Genomic DNA, 21,225 nt, shown 5'->3' on the forward strand with positions numbered 1-21,225 from the left:
CCATGAATAGCAGTAGTAACATTTATTTGTGGTAATGCTATTTATTATTGTTCCACATAGTTCTTGGAACTTGGTGTTTATAGGCTGTTTTTGTGTGCTGTTTTCTTTGTTAGTAATAATAGCCTTACTGTGGCAATAGTCCAAACACACGTATATATGTAGAATCCTTAACTACATCCAAGGATCCCTTGCCATGAGATACATATAAGATAACTTTGCCAACATTTCCCATGGGACACAAAGCCTACAGTCCTTCAGGAATTGAGGATAATGCTTCACCATAGCAGGAATGGTGAATCTGTTGCAAAGCAGCTACCTATCCTCATCTTGTGCTCATGACTTAATTTATAAACCCATTATGGTCCCCTTTTATTGAGTATACACAGGGCCCGGAATCCTTTTCATCACAATGTCTTTAGTGGTCCCCAGTGGTTCCTTCTCTGGTGACTTCTTGTGTATTCAAGCAAGTGCCATCCATAGGTGGCAGATCTGGGCCCCTCTGTTAGTGTCCTTCCGGGGCTTTGTACCGGAAGCTGTCATGAGAACAGATGGCTTCCTATGATTTGTTGAGGGAACTTTGTTGTAGGAATATATGAATTCTAGGTGGCTAAAGCTCTGTTTCTACCTCTGAGCCTTAGCTTGCTCAAGTATAAAATGGGGATGATACTTCTGCCTCACAGGGTTACTGCCATGAGGATTAAATGAGAGAAGTGGCGTTAAGTGCCTGGCACATAGTAAATGCCTAAGATATCAGTTTCTTGCAAACTCAATACCTGATATCTGAATGAATTTCTTCCTCAGTCCTCCCAAAACTTCGACTCCCTGTTTCATGATTTCCTTGGCCATTGTGCTGATAACTACAGAGGGTCCTTGCACATTCCCATACAGGCTCTGCAGATTCCTGGCTTGTTTCATTTCTCCTTCTTTGAATGCCTTTTTCTGTCACAGTGTAATGCCTACATATCTTTCGGGCAACACACAAATGTAATCACCCATTTCTCTTATTTCCCTTGGCAGAAATGACCTCTGCCTCCTTTGGACACCAAAGAGCATTCTACCTCTCTCATTCATCAAGTCATATTTAATAAATATTGACTGCAGGTCTGTTATGTATCAGGCATTGTGTTGGGGCAGACCAGGTTCCTGGTCTTATGAATGTGTATTCTAGATGGGAATAAGCAGACAATAAGCAAATAAACAAGGTATTATTAGGTGGTGATGAGTAATGTGAGAGTGAGTGATTTCAGAGCTAATCTGGGCAGGGTGGAGAGGGAAGGCTCTCCTTCTGTTCTGGGGAGATTATATTTTGAGCTAAGAAAGGTAATAAGGAGCCAGACTCACAAAGATCTGGTCAAAGAGGGTTTCAAACCAAAGAAACTCCAGGTACAAGGGCCTTGAGATGGAACTAAGTGTGGCATGTTTGAGAAACAGGACAGAACCTAGGAAATGCTGGAAAATAGTGACCAAAGAGGGAAGAGTACAAAATGCCATCTGTTAAGAATTTTCTTTTTAGAGGCTGGATGCAAGGTGATGAAGGGCATGTGGAGGACTGGACCCAGGCACTTCACCTTTTTCCCATCTACCTTCCACCTGTGTTATACTATTGGTATTTATGTGTCTTATTTTTCCTTCTTGACTATCAATTCTATAACAGACAGTACTATCAGTTATTGGTCATCCTTATTCTCCATGACATCCATCTGTGTACATAGGTGTTCAATACCTGTGTTTGTTAGAAGGAACAGTGTATATTCTGGGATCAAAGTGAAGCTCAGTCAGTCTTCTGGGGGGTGGGTTGGGCTAACCTGTAGGTCTCTCAACTGGATGTGGCTATAGAGTCATCTGCACAAAGATACAGGGAGAATATAAACCACTTCTATAGGCAGAGCTCCCTGCTGTCTCCTGAGCCCCGGCTGTTGGCCTGTGTCTGGCTGTCTGATTGAATCCCCAGCCTTGGCTTCTCTGTCCTGTCTAGATTTATGCTGTGGGCCAAACTCTTCTGACCTCAGCTTACTTTCCTAAACTTAGCTTCTTCCTTGCCTAAACTCATGTAACTGTTCATCTTCTCTGATGGTTCACTTGATTTAGGATCCTTGCCCTGTTTTTTTTCAGACTTGTCCTGCCATATCCCACATCCAAAGATACTATTGGGATGCTATAATCATAAACCACAGGGTTTCTCAACCTCACACTCCTGACATTTCAGGCTGGGTAATTCTTTGTTGTGGGAGGCTGCCCTGTGTGTTTGTAGGAAATTTAGCAGCATCCCTGGCTCTCTACCCACTCAAGGCCAGTAGCATTCTCTATCCCTAGTCTTTGCAACAAAAAGTATCTCCAGACTTTACCAAATGTCCCAGGGTGGGGCACAAAATTGCCTCTGTCTGGGAACCACTGATATAAGCTACAACAAATGAGTTGCCCAAGGCCACGCTGCAAATTGGCAATAATATTGGCAATAGACTTAATGGCTTTTAAATCTCAGTCCAGTGCTTTTCCTTAGAATGGTGAAATTTCCTCAGGAGGTGGTCAAATAAAGTAAAAAGGTAGTGACTTTGGAGAAAGACAGACCTGGCTTAATATCTAGGTCAAGTCATTGGTTGGCTGCTTGACCTTGGGTCCTAAACTTCTCTGATCTTCCATTTCCTCTCATGTTAAATGGGGGTAATATGTCCCCAACTCACAGGCTCGTTTTGGGAACTAAGTGAAAGGTTTGTGAAACCCTAGCATAGTATTGAGTTGTCACCAGTAGGACTCAGGGTGCCCATGGAGGATGAGGCTAATGGGCAGCGCTTTCTGGTAGACTGTGTTAGAAAATGTAGGTGGTGAGATCTGGTGTCTATAATGGAAACAGCCAAGTAGTTTTCCAGTTTGGAAAATAACTGGCTGTGTTGAAGGCTGACTCATTTGACAAAGCTGTTTCCCCCTTCCTTCCTGAAGAGGAACCTCTGACAATTATATCTTATCTCTAATGTCCTGAATCTCTGTCTTACAAACATGCCTAAAGAGTCAAGGAGCATATAGAGCTCAAGTTAAAGACCGTGTTTTTTCCTTCTCTTTAATCAGATGAATATAATGACATTTTCTCTATTGGGACCATGGAAATTTAATTCAAAGCCATCAAGTAACCTCGCTTTGGTGTTGGTCAGATACCCTTAATATAGTGCTTTGTAATTTTCAAAGATGTTTTCATGAGCATTTTCTTTAATCTTTTGCATTGCCCAACTGTAGTGGTTCTCAATCCTGGCTGCACATTTTAATCATATGAGAGTTTAAAACAAAACAAAACAACAGTAATAAAACAATGGCAACTATGCCCACACTCAGAAAAGCTGTATTTGGAGATGCTTCTTGGATATTAGTGATTTTGTTTTAAGTTCCCTAGGTAATTCCTTGTGCAGTTAGGGTCAAGAATTACAGCTTACTTTAACATCAAGTGTTCTATCTCTTTGATGAAGACATTGAGGCTTAGGGTAGTTAATTTTCTTGTCAAGATTACAGGGAAGAAGGAGGAGAATCCAGGTACTGTGAACTCTAAGCTATTGACCTTTCCTTGATAGCACATTGCTTCTCTACTCATACTGTGATCTTGGTAAAGTAGCTTCTTATTCAAGAACCTCGGTTTTCTTATCCATAAAATAGGATGTTAGTGGACCTATGTAGACATTCTTTCCTAGAGAGAAGATTGGCATTTGGTTAGCAAGGAACTTGCTACTCGTCTCTTAATTAGGATAAGTTAAGTTGATTTTTGACATTATGTCAGTGACCGATATTCATTAGGGACTTGCCAATCCCCTTTTAGTGCATATCAGAGTGTTACTGATCGGATAACCTGAATGGGACTATAAAAGATGCAAGAAAAGGAAAATTAGAGCATCTGTATTTCAACTTTCACACTCGTGGTGTCTCCTTGATGGGGCAGTATTAGACTCCAAGGGCAGTCTAAAACTACTATGGGGAAACTGATCCTGGTCTTGTTTACACAGAAAGATAGCTCCATTTCCCCCAGCCCTGAGGGTCCTTCCCCAGGCTGAGTTAATTATCGTGCAGGAGATCTCCTTTACCGTCCCCGCCCCATCCTGCTTGCTGCCTCCTTGCCTGGATCTATTTTAAAGGGGCTAAAAGGAACTCTTCCTTCTCTTCTCCCTTTTTTGCAGTCCTGTGTGGATTAGTGATCTCTCGTTCTCCAAGAGGATAGGTTGGCTCTCCCAAAGTTGTAGCAAGTGTAACTTTAACCACTCCATTTTCAGTTACTTTGGCATAACAATAAGATAGAACTGCTTGCCTGTTATTTTCCTGACCATCATGCATCATGACCTAGTTAACAGAGAGATGTGGAATATAAAGGCTTTGGATTCAAGCAGACCCAATTCACATCCTGGCTCTGTCCCTCACAGGACTTTGAACAAGTCATGTTATCTCTGTAAGTCTGAGTTCCTCATCTGTAAGGCCCTACCTCACAGGGACATTGTCACGATATAGAAGATATGAAGTGTACTTAACATAGTAAATGTTTAGTATAAGGTAATGTGTGCTCTCATAGCCATCATGATCATTATCCCAACTCTTTGATGGTAAGTTGACAGAGATCAGTTTTCTCCATGTCAGTTGGTGCTGAGTGCTTCTTCATATTCAGTGGCACCCTAGATGCTGGAGGTGACTGCATGTGGGTACAGATGATAACTGCAGCTTTGCACAAACCTGCTAGATTCTTTCCTTTCCTCCAGCCCCTTTCTACCATGGTAGTTGCTGCCTGAAGTACCACTGTTAGAGCTTCATTCATTTATTTTAGGCCTCTGACCCCTGTTACTATGCAAAGTTCCTTGGGAAAGAAAACACTTGAAGCCACTCTTAAGCATCAGTATTAAGTGTTGACAAATGTTGGATCCTTTACAGAAAGCGCATCTTTCTTGAGTGAAAGAAAAGCTTTCAGGTAAGAACAAGGATCATGTGGTCTGAGGACCCATATTATCTACTCATAAACCAGGTCTAGTTTTGGTTTTGGTTGTGACTGTGCACATTACAGGTATACCTGGACTCCTGGACTCCAGTTTGGAAATGTCTGGGAGACATTTCCTGTGAGCCAACCAGTTCCCAAGAAGTACTCTGACTACTGCAAGTCAGACCTGCTCCTTATGCAGTTGAAACTGTGGCCCTTGAAAACCAAATACTGCTCTTTGTCTTTTCATTGTTGTTGTAATCCTGTTTAGATGAATAACTCACAATGATCTAATTCAGCTGACATGACTTGTTTGAGAGCTGTTTATGAGTCACGCATAGTGGTCACCATTAAATAAGGAAATAGCATAAACCTCTAGAGCTCTATCTTCAGAAATGGCACAAAAATGGAATGGACAAATATGAAAAGTAGATAATGGATCCACAGTGATTTAATTCTCGGTGATACTTTCATTTTATGCAAATACGAAAAGAAAAAAAACCTGGCTACTTGGGAAAAAAACAGGAACTGAAAAAAATATTTAGTGTTTGATCAAGCAAAAATCCTTTCACACATCTGCTAAGAAAGTTAAAACAAATATAGGTGTTAAATAAAAAGCCCAGGTACCAAAGAGCAAAATTTAATGAAATCTAGAACTGTTAAGTATGGATTCCTGTTGAGAAAAATGTCAATCTCTTTCAGAGTTTTCCCATTGCTCTATTTTTAAGAAAAGTGTAGTAAAAATACATAATACAAGTTAACTTTTTTTTCTTGCTTTTGTTTTCCCCATCACTCCTCCATCGGTGAAAAGCATCTTCCACTGGAGTCTTGGACTCCCACATAGAATAGACCCTCATTTCTCGAATAGATGGTCTCTCCCTATCAGATCATGTTACTGGTGAGCTCAGTAGCTGGAGAGCCATCTTACCAGGCAAAAGAGAAAAGGTCCTTGAAGCATGTTGATGGTAGAGGGTTATTTCCAACTCCTTTGAAATGCAGATTCCCTAATGGCAGGTCATGTCAGATTCTGCAGTGGTAGGCTAAGGGCTGAGAAAAATTTGATGAGAAAGCAGGGACTTGGGAGGACATCAGCGGCAGTAATGAAAAGTGATAATCCATCTTGAGGGTCCTGCTTCACGTACCATGCCCACATTGACACGTGAGAAACTGGACAATAACACTTGAGTTAAAAGGGTGAAGAGTTTGATATTGGGATGGTTCTTTGCTATGGCTGATGAAAGAAGAATGGGAAGGACGTAGAGATGGTGGGTATCCACTGAGAGAATCCACAGATGAGACCAGTTATGCTGTGCCTACTCGTAGCCTGGCTCCAAAACCTTAAGTTTGTCAGTTGCTAATGATAACCCCTAGCAGAGAAGACTGGGTAGAAGGATGGGGTAAGGGAACAAGCCAGAATATGGTTATCAATAAAAGCTGATGACACACGGCACACACTGAATCATGCACCTAGGAGAGTGGCTGCTGGAGAGCTGGAAGCCAATTGCACCAAGAATGAGAATTGGGATCTCCAAGAAAGCCACGTGCCGGGAACCACCCCCTCCCAACTAAAGTTGCACTCAGTCTGGGCTTGGCTTCATGAGTTCTGTCACCTCTCCAATCTTGCTTTAGTTCAGCTTTAAAGTCACAATCCTGAGCATATTGATTCTGGTTATTGGAATACAGTATCTACATTCTGTCTAAGCCAGGGGGAAGGTCTGTCTCCTTGGGTTAGAAGTTGGGGTCAGGATCTTAAGAGCCCCAATGTCAGTATCAGCTTAATCCATATCCTTTTCTTCCTTCAAATAGTTCAGCCTTGGGTATTTTACTTTCTAAAGATGACAGAATGTTATCTGGTCACATGCTAAAAGAACATTTTTATATGGACAATAAATACCCAGGTTATCCAGGCAAGCAAACCCTAAGCTTCATATTCAGTCTCTCCAACCTAGGAGAGGGCACACCATGGAGGTTCTGTCACTTGTGGGCTTGGATGAAACTTCCTTTTCCAACAATTTTTCATCACCTTTCTTTCACACTTAGCTTGCATAGCATTTCCCTCCAAATCAGAGGCTCCAAAAGGAAAAAGAGTCTACTCCACAATGGGCTTCTGCTCAGATGTTAAGCAAACGAAGAGCTAGAATGGTGCCTCCCTGGCCGTCAGCTGTTCCCAAGTCTCCACTTGGTTTACAAGGCCACCTGCCCTTCAGCCACCAGAGTGCCTTTGGGCTTGAGAATAATCAGGGCTAAGGTTGACTCTGAAGAAAGATATTCCATCTAAGGCCTATGAGATGGTTCTTACACATTAAAGGAAGCTTTATCTGAGCCTCCAGCAATTAACTTCATGAATCCTCCACTGAGTGCATACCTGCCTTTGTCCTCTCCGCCACCCTTGGTCTGAGTTACTTTTCACACACATTCTCAACTCAATCAGTGCTCAGGCAGTGCCCTGTCTGGGGAAGGCAGCTCACTCCTTCAACGACCTCCATCTCCATTCAGGGCTTGGGGCCGAGGAGTGAAGGGTAACTCGAAGAGCTCCCATGGCGAATTAGTTTGAAGGCTGCTTTTGTCCTTTTCTTGCTTTTAAGGTAGAACAAATCTTGAATCTCCAATCTGAAAACTGAAGAGAGATGGGTAGGGAGTTGGGAATAAGAAGTAAGGAGAAGGAAAAGGCCTAACAAAACCTGCAAATCATGAATATTAGTAAGAAAAAAATTGCACACACTAAGACACATTAACAACCAAATTAAAAGAAAACAGTAGTTTCCTCATTAGTGTTCCAGTGACTCCATTTTCAGAGACACAAGCTCTATTAGACAGGGTTATTCTCCCCTTATTGCAGTACAGTGTTATTTATCATCCTTATTTAGCAAACAGAAAAGGGTGAAAGAACATCAAAACAGGAAAAGGGACAGCAGGATGGTTTTCAATTCTTCAGGAAAATCTGTTGAATCATCCTTCTTGTGGTCGTGGTGGTTGGTGGCGGTTGCGTTTCATTTTGTTGTTGTTTTTGGCACTGAAGGGCTTGGGATGGGGCTGGGGGAGCTTGAGCCTGCTCCCCAAGGGGTCTTCATCTGCTCCAGTTATAATCCTGTTGCTCCCAAGGGCATCCCTGAACTGTGGCTCATGCAGGGAATCGATTGCATGGACTTGGGGAAGTCGTGGCTGACCACTCGGCCATTCTCTCCACTACCACCACCGCTGGCTCCTGCCCCGCTGTTTCGGGGGAGCGTCGATGTCCGTATGGCTTCATTGATGGATTGCTGTGGGATCAAACAGAAACCCTTTTCAGGAGGACCAGGGGTTCTTCCCCAGGTCCTTGGCAATGATTGGCAAAGAGAATGAGTCAACACTGGACTTAAAATGTCATCCTTAACCTCTTCCCCATCCAACTCCTTTCCTAATCTATAATGCTAATCCTGACTTCCCATGAACTCACAAAATTGTCGCATAGCTCTGGACAAGTATCCCCTCTCTGGACCTCATGTTCTCTCTGTTTAATGAGGTGTGCTGGACTGGGCGATCTCCAAGATCCTTTCTGGTTCTTATATTCTGTGATTTCTAAAGGTGGAATAGTTTCTCGGTAGTATTGATTGCAATAAATGTAGCAACACGAACTGAGTGGGAAAACTCTGGAAATGGGGTTCAGGGAGCTTAGATTTTAATTCTGGTTCTCACGTGAATTAGTTGTATGACCCAGTGCACATCTCCTTCTGTCTCGAGACCTTTTAAATCTATGTTTATCAAATGTGTTTATCTATGTACCTACAAACTTTTCTTAGCAAGAGCGACGCCACTGTGTGAAAAATTATTCGAAATGTTAAAAAAATTAAGGGTGTGTTATCGTTGGGTTAAAATCAAAAACTGCCTCTGATTTACTTGAGGGAAAATGCTATCCTACCTCTAGCAGTATGGGTTAAGGGAATGTAGCACTCATTTGAATAATACAATAGGCAAAATGTAATCGAAAAGGGGCATGTGCTAAAGAAAATGAAAATGAATTGCAGAGATCATTAGCTGTGTTCCAACTACTTCCCATCAGCACGTATACCAGGGTTTTGTTTTGCGTTCCTTTGGTGAAAGTAACTTTGTGACATGAAATCCAAACCCTTATCTCTTCCTGTCATTTCCAACTTCACAGTAAGAGATACTCATAGATTTTTTTTGGGTGAGACTTAATCGCTTGATGGGAATCAACATAAAGGAGAATTTTCTATGAGTTGAGGGGTTTCTTCCTCTAAGACCAACACTACCCATCCTTCAAGGCACATTCCCTTCTCGCCTCTTTCTTGAAGCCATACTAGACTGCACCAGCAAGTGCTGCCCCCCTCCCTCTGCCCACCTTAGTACTCACACATTATACATTCTTCTGTAATGGTTCTGCTTCAGGCATATGTTTTGTCTCCTTAAAGGGAGCTAACTATTTGGAGGGAGAAAAGGGCCATGTCTTCTCAATACTTAGCTATCTCCCAGAGGGTCCGGCATGTAGTTTAGATATTTAATTGTTATTGCTGAATTTGTCTAAGAAAGCACAACACCCTAGGATTCTTCTATTCTTTGCATATTCCCATGATTTTAGTGATCAGAGAAGTCAGTCAACCTACTGCAGGTAGACAGACATAAATGGTAGTTTTGATCCAATTTTTTTTTTCTGCCATACTTTGATGGAAATATCCTCTTATTACCGGCAATTCTAATAATGTTTTAAAATGTCCTTTCTTTTTAAAATCCATGATTCGGACATGTTTTCAACATATGATGCTCTACCCACACTGGTTCTGTCTCCTCCTCAAACCTTTGGAGCTGGTTTATTTACATTCTGCCTTGGGTGTCCTCCACTGAAGAGGAAGCTTGACTTGGATCACATTCTGCTAAGTTAAAGTTAAATAAATAATAGCACTGTGATGCTCTGTGGGGCAAATGTAAAATGAAAACATGAGAAATGAGCGGTTCCTTATCTCACCTCAAAGTGTTGAAAGAAAATAACTTGGTGTGTGTCTGTAAAATATGGAACCTTCTGTAGATTAGCTTGAAATATCTATCGTCTATGATTTTTCTCTGTCACATCCCTTTAATTAAAAAAAAAAAAAGAGTTTAAAATTCACCCTGATCACCTTGGGCTTTGTTTCTCAAAAGGTCTCATACATTCCCATAATATCCCATTGAAGTGGTACTTGTTGAATTTATCTTAAAGTTGAAGATTGGTGGCACAGTCAACATTGCTGCTTCTCAAAGTGTGAGAGAACCTAGCCAGGTATGAAACTAAAACTCTCCAAGGTCATGTCACTGAGAACTGGTTTTCAAGGAAATTAGGGCTTCTCGAAGTCATTGGCTCCATACACCTATCGCTAATGGGTACAGCTTACTTAGTGGCTTCCTTTCTGATACATTTGTGGGATCTCAGGAGAAGAAATGAATAGAGTCAAAACTTGGAAGTGGAAAGCAATACTAAAAATGACTAGATCACTAGCTCTCAAACTTGCATGCACATTGGGGGTTTTTTTTTGGGGGGGGGGAACCTGCTGAAGACTGAGACCTAATCTCAGAGACGATGACTTAATAGGTGTGGTGTGTAGCCTGGACATCTGGAGTTTTAAAAACTCCACAGGTGATTCTAATATGCAAGCAAAATTGAAACACACTGACCCTAGTTTATTTCATTCTCTTTACAGAGAAACTGAGGACTTAGGACTGACTTGCTTAAGGTTACAGTTACATGTGGTCTAGTGCCAAAGTGAATGACTTTTTAACTGTGGATCTTCCTACTCGCTGTAGCTAAACTGTCATAAGCTGATGTCATTTCTTATCAGGTCTCTGGGAAATATGGTTCTCCCTGGTCCATCCTTGACATTCCAGCTATTCTTAAAGCTCATTCTTAGAGTTGTTGTTTTGACATTGATACTCCAGGAGTAGAGTCTCGCCTCAAAGTCCCTCAGGCTGGCTCATCAGATTCCTTTCTCTAACAGTGATTGCATCCTAATGTGTCAGCCACTTGCTTTTTAAAGAAAAGTCTGCCCAGCCTCTGCACATCATAGAACACCCTAATCAAAGCTCAAACCTCAGTGATGACCTCATCCTAGCATGTGTGCTAAGTAAGAGCCAGATTGAATGCCTGCTATGGTGGATGCACTCCCAGAATTAAAGTCTCTCGGCTGCTTATTAATTCCATGGAAATATGAAAAGCTTCAACTGCTTTGGCTTACGCACGGCCTGTGTTAGCACTGCCACATACAATTATGAAGGGTCAGTGGCTGTCCTGGGCATGGGAGAGGCTGGGAGTTCCTTTCTGTTGGGAGGAAGGTGGTGAATATGAAAGACCTTGGTTGTCCTTCATGTTACCTAAGAACTCAGATTCTGGTCTGTTAACCCACGCAGAAAGAAGGAGTGAAGGATATGAGACTATTCAATCTGGAATTTGTCTTAGTTTATATATTTTTGCTACAAATTATGCTCAGATGTTCTGGTTGCCTGAATCCCCAGTTCTCAAGTTTTCCTCTTTCCTCAGTCTTCCTATGCCCTATCTCTCTGGCCATTTTCTGATTTCTGGACAAGAGTTGTGGTCTTTGGGTCTCTGATACTTGTGCATTTTTTGCTGACGATTCTCCTGGTTAATCCCTTTTATACGTCAAGTCTGTTAAATGTCACTTTCTTCAGGAGGCCTTTCTGACCCGCCCCAGTCCCTGTCCCCCAGTCAGGACTGGACAGCACTGGGCATTTTTCATGATAACACTCATCGAACATGTGTAAGTAGCCTACGTATTTTCTGTCTTCTCCATCAAACTCTGTCCTGAGATCAGAAGCTATGTTGGAGGTCTTTTTCCTGTTCTACCAGCACCTAGCTTTTGTAACCTTGTTAGGACAAGCTGCTTAGCTTCTCTGAACCTCTATTTCTTCATCTGTCAGATTGCAAGCACAACACATTATAGGGTCATCGAAAATGTATATAGTACTTTGAACATAGAAGTTACTAAAAAAATGTCTTTCCTTCTTCCTTTCCTCTCTTCTCTCTCTCCTTCCCTTCTTTGTCTTTTCTGACCCCTCTTCTTTCCTTCTCTTTTCTGTGCAGCATGAGGAAGGACTCATTGAAAACTGTTGCAAAATATAAGGCTGACCCTGAACTAGGTTTAGAGGCTCAAGGCCTTAAGAGCTGGCCAAATACTGTGATCAAGGAAAGAAACAAGAAGGAAGGTTCTTGTGAAAGGCCCCTGACACCATCAATGTGGGCCTCTGGGTGAGGCTGGAGGCTGCACTTCTGCAAAGAGCTAACTACCTTTGGGGAAGGCAAAGTACAGAATGATAAAGAGGACTGCAAAGTTGGAAAGTCTGAGAGGCAAGTGAAATGTGTTCTACTTTTCTCCTTTGGATAAGAGAGGAGTTGATAGAGCTTCAAAAATTAAGGGATGGGTCAATTAATGAAGACAGTAGAAGTATCTTTTCTGCAGTTGGAGATTAAAAATACTCTGAGGAGCCTCAGCAGTTGGGTAGAAGTCATGGCAGCCAATGGAATTAGTAAGAGAAGATTGTGGTGAAAGACTTTAGATTAATAATTCCAAGGGAACCCGATGTTGGCTTCTGAGAAATTCAACATCTTTTGCTTAAAGGGAAGAATGAGAAAATCTCTAAGAAGTCATGACATGACTCAGTGGCCACTTCTATGGGTTTCTGTCTTAATCTGAAGGTTGTGACTTCAGCGATAAAGGTCAACACTGCCCAGTTTTAAGAGGACCACAGTCTTTAGTCACCCTGGTTCCACTACCTGGCACTGACTATGATAAGTGGGACACAATAATCTCACAGGAAGGACTGGAAGTCTCCAAGAGGCTTCCTGTTTGCTGGGTACTTGGTCTCATCAGATTTTATGAGCACAAGCAGATGGAGCCAAAACCACCTTGGATGATGTTTGTGCTTCCAGGCTGGGTGATTTTGATGGTTGTATTTGATTAACCTAACAACAGCTTCCTCCAATGCCTCATCTTGTCCTCCAAGGGATTTTTACCTTCAGATACAGTTCCACATTGATTTTACTAAAACTTACCCTATGTGTATGGGATGCCCAAAGAGAAATCAGACACTGCTTTTTGCCTTAGGGAATTCACATCTATATAGCTCAAAAAAGCTAGGACATGTAAATAGGGATAGTATAAGAAAGGTCTTAAGGAGGCCGTAGCTGTCCATCAATAATAATAAAAATATAATTATTATAAATTCTAGTTATCATTGTTATTATTTATTGAGGGCTTACTATGGACCAGACAATTTTGCCAAGCCCTTTATATCCAATTTTTCATATAATCTTCACAATAATTTTGAGGTATGTACTACCATTAGTCCCATTTTACAGAAAATCAGGATCCGAGAGCTATTGAAACTTGTCTAAGATGACAGTTAAAAGATGGAGCAGGCTGGATTTACACTCAGACATTCCGACTCCAGAGCCCGTGCTTTCGACTACTAACTACACTGCACTGTGTCCTAGGGGAGCAGGGAGATGATGCCCCCGCGATGGGTGCTGGGCTACCCTGGGCCACTGGTTTGGGTCACAGTCCATGGGAAGGTTTTGAGGTTTGTAAAAGTTGTAGCTCACCTAGATCCTTCTGCTGTTGCCCTCTGAGCCTCTGGGGTGGCCTTTCCTCACTTTTGAGGGTAAAATAGGAGAGTCTTTAGGCCTTTGTTTTAGATGGAATAGGCAAAGTGAGCTTTGTGTAGGTTCTAGGAGACCTTGTTGTGTCCAGCCAAGGTCCTTGGAAGTCTCCACTGGTTTTAGGGTCTGAGGCCCATGCTTTCACTGTGTTTTGTGCTTGGACATAGTAGGTGAGCTGGCCAAGGGAAGGATTGAGGTGTTTATAGAACCCCTGGCCAAATACCATCACACTACCATCTTTTAACTGTTCCTGGTATACCTCAGGAAAGTTGTCTTTTAAATGAGCCCTATGGGACAGAAGACAGGAAGAGGCATCAGCATGCATAAAGGACATGGGTGGGAAGCATGAGGTGGGTGGCTGGAGTATGGAGCATGTAAGGAGAGCAGATTGCCTGGGAGGGGAAAGTAGGCTGGAGCCGTGACGTGGAAATGCTGAGCGCCAAGACAGATGATCTGAATGCCAGGACAGAAGCCCCTCCTCCCCCAGCTCCCAGTCCCTGTGTACGGAACTGAATACAGAGTTTCCAGGTAGGGACAGCAAAAGTCCAGCACTGTCTTCTCCAAAAGTGAACCTAGAGGTATGTGTAGGGCTGATGGTCCAAGCTAGGGAGGGCCTAGGCAGGAGGCTATGCCTGTGATCCAACAGTGGGTCTGCAGAGCTTGGGAGCAGCTGTGAAATGGGTATCTTAGGGTGCCTTCTAGGAGAGCGAATGCTACCAGTGAATCTTCTTAGTCTAGTCCAGCCAGGGTAGCAGCCTGGGGTACACAGCTCAGAGTGGCTTTGCTTCTCTCTACTTCTGTTGGTCCGAATCCCACTTGTCCTTCCTGAAAGCCTTCTCTAAGTTATTTTTTTTTCCCCCCTCTATGTTGCTATAGACCTTCCTGTCTATACCATAGGTTGCTTCACTGAGTAATTTTTCTGTGTCATTCTTTGTCGAAGGTCACATTTTGCACTTCAGTCCTTTCTGCCTCCTCAGGATGTCTTGTTCATAGTGCTGCTCATGTGATTAACACTTTCATGAATATTTTCTTATTGAGGCTACATGATGGAATGTGAAGGTCATTTAATCTAATTCCCTTTGGATAACTTGAATCTATGTCCTTGCCAAGAGTTATTCAGCCTCAACTTGTATGCCTCCGGTGATGGGATGCTTGCTACTTATTGAGATAATTCATCCAATTTTGGGGTAGCTCTGAAAGAAAAATACATCTCCCTTATTGTGTTTACAATTGTTTCCCATAGCTTTTAGTTGTTAGTTCTTGTTGTACAGTTTGCCACCCCACAGAACTAGTCTGTTTTCTTTCCCACCTGAAAATCGTACATATTTATTTTTACAGTCAAGCCAAGTATTCTTCATACTTCTCTTCTCCAGTTATTTCCCTTTAGCTGTATTTGATGTTGTTTGGGGTCATCTAATTAATTCGCTTACCCTTCTCTGTGCATGATTCTCTTTGCCAAAGTCTGTCTCACAATCTGGTGGCTAAGAAAAGACCTAATTCACTAAGCGTGGCAAGATTATCTCTTTTGCAGAGGGTCGACACCCTTTCCTCTATATTGGGAGCTTCACTTCTGTTAATGCAACCTCAGCAAGGGTCTGCCTTTGTAGTGATTATTCTTGCCTCCCGCTGTGTTCACTGTCCACGTCAACTCCTAACTTAATCTCACCATCTATCTCTGGCTGATGTAGCTGTTTTCTTGGGCCTTATGTTTACTGTCTTCTTTCCTTTCTCATAGCTGCCTCTTCCCCTGTCACCTTCCTCATAACAGCTCTCTGCTCCGTGCCTCGGGCTGACCTCAATCTCTTGTCACTCCCACCCTTTCTAGTAGAGGGACTCCCGGGAAACCCAGCCGTATCAGGTTAGGAAAAAGGCCTGGGAAGACGATGCCACCTTCATCCGCTTGGACTCGCTACGGGATTTGTAGCAAAACTCGATTAAGGCAACCAGCATGGCTAGTCCAAGTCCTCCAATCAGGATGTAGAACACGCCTGCCACATTGCTGAGGCTCAGAGCACTCGTCTTGTCCTAGGAAGAGGAGGAAGGGAAGGGGGGAGGGAAGAAGAGTAAAGTGAGCCAGGCGGCTGGAGACCATCTAAGTAACAGCATCTTTACACACATACACTCAACCCCATCACCCTCTTTAACATTCCTAATAGCTGGAAAGGCTATTTATTCACTGACAGAGTTTTAAACATTCCCCCCCGAAAAAAATTGTGTGTGTGTATAACAATTTTGCAAGCATCCCTGATTATGTTTAATTTATAATTACATTTTCCCCTCCCTAATGCCTATTCTGGGAAAGGAAATGCCACAGGAAATTCAGGGCAGCTTCTACCAAGATCTGTACCCTTGAGCTTACTCCATTCTTTCAGAAAACTGTTCCTTCCTTTTCAGTGTAGTTCCTGCCCTCCATCCCCTCCGTTCCTCAGCAATGCATTTGCCTCGCTTATTGTTTGTTTCTCAGTTTTTTTCCGAAGAATTGGTACTTAAAATGAACTTTCCCCTAGATGTGCATTTGATTTCAATTTAATAAGACAGTTACTGTACATGTAATAAAGACCCACTAATATAGACTTTTAACTTACTGCTCTGAGTCCTAATTTAGAGAAAAAAAACTGGGGGGCTTGGAATAGTAAAAAGGTATTGAGATAGAAAAATGGCTCTATTAAATCCTAATAATTACGCTTAATTAGTGTCATCTTTCTGTTGGAGGTGCTTGCTAAAAAAACACTGTAGGCAGATTCGGGCGCCTGAATTTAGAGATCTCTGGTACCTCTGGTAAAAGATCTTGCACTGGTTTTGTTTGAGGAGGGTCATGGAGCAGGGTGCTTGATTTCTAAGGACCTGTGCACAAGTACCCATGTCCAATAGGAGGTGGACAGAGCTCACTTTGTGGAGCCTAAGAAAAGTCATCAGTCTGATGAGACAATCCCTAAGTCCTGTCACCTCCAGTAGGGTTTTAAAAGTGGGGACTGAGGGACAACATCTTCCAAGTGGTAAGAACAGGCAAACAAAACTGGGTCACGGTGGGAGGTAATGAGTCAAGGGGAGGGGAAAACCGCTCAGTGAAATTCTCGATATGGGCAAGAGAACATCTTTAAATCCTGAAAGAATAGTCATTCCCAGATGTCATGGTGGCTCTACCACCTTTGCTTATAGTATGTGTGTAAGCACAAAAAGTTTCTCATCGAATTAAAATAAAATGCATGCCTCAGCTGGCACAAGCACACACCATGGTTAGTAGGTTGGTGGCACTGGATAAGACAGAGTTTTTATGTCTCTCCACGTGTTCTTTTTCAGGTAGGGATATAGGCAAGCAAAGGGTGAGCTTCCTTGCCTTAGGGACTCCTTTGATATCTGCCTATTAGAATCCGGGTGTGTGAACAGGGGTCTGTTGTTGACCAAGTCAGTAACCTCTGCCCTGGTTCTACTTGGTGCATTGTACAGGATTCAGCAGGGCTGAGCTCGAGAACTGCAGCTGGCAAATAGCAGCGTGCCTTCCCTCCCCAGACGCAGCCTCGTCCAGCAGAGCTGTAGGATTAGCTAAAGCACATCCATTCGGTGGCTTCCTGTATTGCTAAAGCAGATGGCTTTTGAAAAATGGTTTACACTTGGCAAGGCATATTCTGGCTTTGGAAGCAGTGGAAATGTTTGTTCAAAGGAGTAGACTTTCTCCTGCTCTGGTTATAATGGCCTGATAAGGGAAATGTGTAAAAATGAGTTTGGTGCTTTGTTCAAGAGTTGGTTGAACAAGAAAATTTCAACTTGATATGCTTTTTTAGAATACTCAAAACATCTCCCAATTTGTTGCTTAGGAGGTCTATAATTCTGCCTTTATAGGGTAATTTAGAGTCCTTGGAAGAATTAGAATTCATAGAATTTCCTATGAAAGTTCTCTGTGTGGATAGGGGTAAGGGTTTGGTGGGGAGGCATGTAATGTGTTACTAGCTCACACCTTAGAAACAAGGAGTGGCTGAAAGTGATGCTCAGAGGGTGTGGATGGGGAACAGGCCTGGGGGGCGTGGCAGATAAGAGGCTGCGAAGAAAAGAAGGAGTCCTGTTGACTTCACAAACTGACTGGACTTTCATTAACTGAACTTTTAATAACCGAAGTGCACCTTGCCTCCTTCATACAGAAGACATAGTCTATATAACTGCAGAAGGAGGAAGGTCCAATGACTGAGTATTTGATTATGTCTGGAGATGGAGAGCATCCCTCAGTTTTGAAGAAAGTGTCTGGCCATGGAGAGGGCAGTGTATGTATGTGTGTGAGGGACATGCCCCATACAAACAGAGGGTTGCCAGGTGATGTGTAGGCTGCCTCCACTTGCAGAACACACAGTGACCCTTCTTTATGACAACACAATTCTGTAGTGTAGGGTTCAGGGAAAACTTTGACAAGATGGTGTCTCGACACTATCGCTGCCAGTATCAGAAGGCAAACTTAGATGTAGCACACTGTCTAAATCTGGCACAGTTTGATAGGGTATAGAATGAAGTGCTGGTGTAGATGTCTGCTTGGCGCACATAGTTGTGGAGTTTACGTGCAGGCAAGGTGTTTTGATTTCCCTCAGGTGTGCCATTCATTGGCTTTCCAATAGCACTGAATTTAGTTTTTTCAAAAAAGGCCCAAGGCCACGGTCTTCTGTTCACTTCCCCTTCTTGACTCTCTTAGACTCATTCTGCTGGAAGACGATGGGGTTTCCTGAGGGAAGGGACAACAATCCCTTTTATTTAAGGACCAGAACTCTGATTCTTCCTGTGGCCCGTAGTGTCCCTACAAGAGGGGACTTCCTTGCGGACCTGAGTACAAACAGCTATGTTCATGTTTCATGGGCAAGCTATAAACTTCCCAGCTCAACCAGGACAAGAGGAAAGACAGAATTTGCATCTTCCAAACACCCCTCTGAGGGACCCCATTCTCCTTCTGTCCCACAGTGGTTGAATTCCCCAAAGCCAGGCAGCTTGTTGGTGGGAGTGAAAAAGTCACAACTGTCTTCTACCAGAAGAGTGACAGTACTGAGAAGATTGACAGGTAAAAAGAAAAGCAATTCCATGTGTCAGAATTGTCGGGCTTGTTGTTATGGTAATGAGCCCTGCCCCCACCTTCATCTGTTCTTAAATGTGTCGTCTGGTTTGTCCCTTCCTTTGTGTGGAAGGAGATTTTTTTTCTTTTTCATATTTTTCCTCGCTCTTCCCACATAATGGGGGATGGTCCCAGACACCCTCTGTATTTCTGAACCAACAGCTCTTCCAAGATTGCAGGGCTGACTTGAGCTGTCATGGGGAGGGAAGTTTGAGCCAGGCCTAAGGCAGAGAAACTTAAGCTTTTTTAAATGGCTTAAGTAGAAAGTTCTAGGGAGAAGCCAATGCCTTTGGCCATAACATTAGTCCCTCCCATGGAGACTGTGCTTACCCATCATCTGAGGCCTGCTTAAATAAGGACCGAGCTTCAGGCTTCTCCAAATGCTTCTATTTTTTATCTTCCTGGTGAGAGTGTGAACTCCTACAAAGCTGAGGCCGCAGCTTCTGCTCTCCTCCCCCTTTCACAGGAATTCCACACATTTTCTGATGTGTGTACAACTGGAGTTTTAGGGGCTGCTGTAGTCCTTCTACCTGCTGAATCTAGAACCGGATCAACTTTTAGGGCCATAAGAAAAGCCCAATACCTCTTCCACCTATTAGCCTTTTGTTATAGTAAGCTTTCTCTTGTGCTTAGCCAACACATATTTTTGGCCTACAGGTTATTTTCCTGGGTGCTTAGGTATTTCATGGGAGTGAAGACCGAGTGGTTAACTAGGCTTCCTCCCTAGCTGAGCCCAAAGCAAGGAAACTCTGGGGAGGTAAACTTGAGTTAACTAAAGGAAGACATTGCAAATAGATAGAGCTATTCAAAGGTGGACTGCCTTGCCATGGATAGTGGCGAGTTCTTCAAACATGGATGCTCTCTGGAAGCTGTTAAGGTCGCAGCGGTCCTCAATCTCTTTGGTACCAGGGACTAGTGCTCCTATGAGAATCTAATGCCTGATGATCTGAGGTGGCGCTGAGGTGGTGATGCTAATGCTGGGGAGAGGCTGCAAATACAGGTGAAGCTTTACTCTCTCCCCTGCCCGCTCGCCTCCTGCTATGTAGCCTGGTTCCTAATGGGTCATGGATCAGTACTAATCTGCAGCCCGGGAGTTGGGGACCCCTGATGTAAGGGATTCAGGCACTGCACAGAGGGTTAGACCAAATAACCTTTGACATTTGTTCCAACCCCAAGAGATCTGAGGCATCTAAGGAGTTCCTGGAGGGCCTGGGATCATGTCTTTCATAAACTCTCCCGAGAGACTAACCTCTTTAGGGGATGCAGTAAAGGAATTCATGTTAATTGGCAACTTCTGCTGTTCCATTTCCAATGTAGGCCAGTTCCCTAGCCTGCATATTTTCCCCAAGAGCAACACAGGATGAGAATTGGCCCATTGTACTAATAATTGGCAAGGTAAATGCCGCGAAAGTGAGGGTTGTGGGGGCGGCTCTCCTCAGCAGTGTGTGCTCAGGGACCCGCTGCTGTACAATGCACCACAGAACATCTGACTCAAAAAATTGCAGCAGAGAGCTAACTCAAGGAGACGATGTAGGTCATGGAGGGGACCCCAAGGGCTACCTGAGGCCTCTTCCCTGGAGGGAGGAATTCTTCCAAATGGAGCCACCAGCCTGAGCGGAAAGTGGGTGTCCCCATAGGGATCCTTCACAGTGAGATGAATATCTGCCTGGACTATGCACTGGAGGGAGGGATTTTGTGTGTCAGAGGAAAATCAAGCCTACTGTCCCCAGAGGTGCTTGTGGCTCACAGACCCAAAGAAAGAGTTTGAAAGGGAAAAGCTTTGTTTCTGGCTAGCCTCTTCTCCTAGAGCAGTCACGGGAGATTTAGGATGTGTGACTCAGGGACACTTGGCAGGACTTAGGGTATTTGAACATTCAGTCTCTGATCTGGGTAATACTGTAAGTTGGATGCATCATCTTGGAACACATATAACTCCCAGGAGATTCACCTTGAAATCACTGGTCCTCTCTAGGCCATTGCCTGCTCTGCCTTTTAGAGACTGGGAACCATGACCCTGAGCCAGATTCTAGCTGAGCCAGAGCCTCATGGAATGACTGCTGTATCTCTTTGTCTCAAGGATTTTTTTCCCCATCCATGTCCTCTGACATTGCCTCTTTGGGGTGTCTTTAGGGTAGCAGCCGATAGTGGGTAGGTGGGGGAGTGAGTGTGTAGAGCATAGCGTATTCTCAGGTCTTTCCAGGCGGCCAATGCTCTTGACTTGTGAGGGGGTCAGGGGGTGGGGTCAGAACACAGTGCGAGGACATAGTTGGAGGTTTGCACTCTTTTTGCTTCCTAGGCCTTGCTGAGCGTGGGGGTGGGAAGGTGGTTATGTCCAAGTGAATGGATTTACCCTGCTGGTGGTGGAGAGTGTGGCGTTGTGAAAAGAGGTAGGGCCAGGAGCCAGGAAACCTAAGCCAAGTTCGCTGAGTCCCTGAGTGATCTTAGGGCAGTCACTAAGTGAGTGTTGCCCTCCACCCCTTGATGGTATGGGGGGTGGCATTAAATGATACACAGAACTAAATGACACTGACCACAAAGTGAGGACATTATTCTCTCTCAGTTCTC

At 43.5% G+C, this 21,225-nt stretch overlaps 1 protein-coding gene across 2 annotated transcripts in view; it reads right to left on the reverse strand.

Moving 5' to 3' along the window:
* Positions 1-3,963: 3,963 nt before the first annotated feature.
* Positions 3,964-21,225, reverse strand: part of GRIA1 (glutamate ionotropic receptor AMPA type subunit 1) — a 278,498-nt gene continuing 261,236 nt past the window's right edge. The window contains exons 15-16 of one of the 2 annotated variants that reach the window (XM_016167002.2): positions 15,465-15,599; positions 3,964-8,217 (exon numbers count right to left, since the gene is read on the reverse strand). In XM_016167002.2, coding sequence (XP_016022488.1) covers positions 8,017-8,217; positions 15,465-15,599 — 336 coding nt within the window. In that variant the 3' untranslated portion in view covers positions 3,964-8,016. The remainder of the gene's footprint in view (positions 8,218-15,464; positions 15,600-21,225) is intronic. The other variant, XM_016167003.2, reaches the window with a different exon arrangement.

This window comes from Rousettus aegyptiacus, unplaced genomic scaffold, assembly GCF_014176215.1.
Source record: "Rousettus aegyptiacus isolate mRouAeg1 unplaced genomic scaffold, mRouAeg1.p scaffold_m13_p_7, whole genome shotgun sequence".
Classification (NCBI taxonomy): Eukaryota; Metazoa; Chordata; class Mammalia; order Chiroptera; family Pteropodidae; genus Rousettus; species Rousettus aegyptiacus.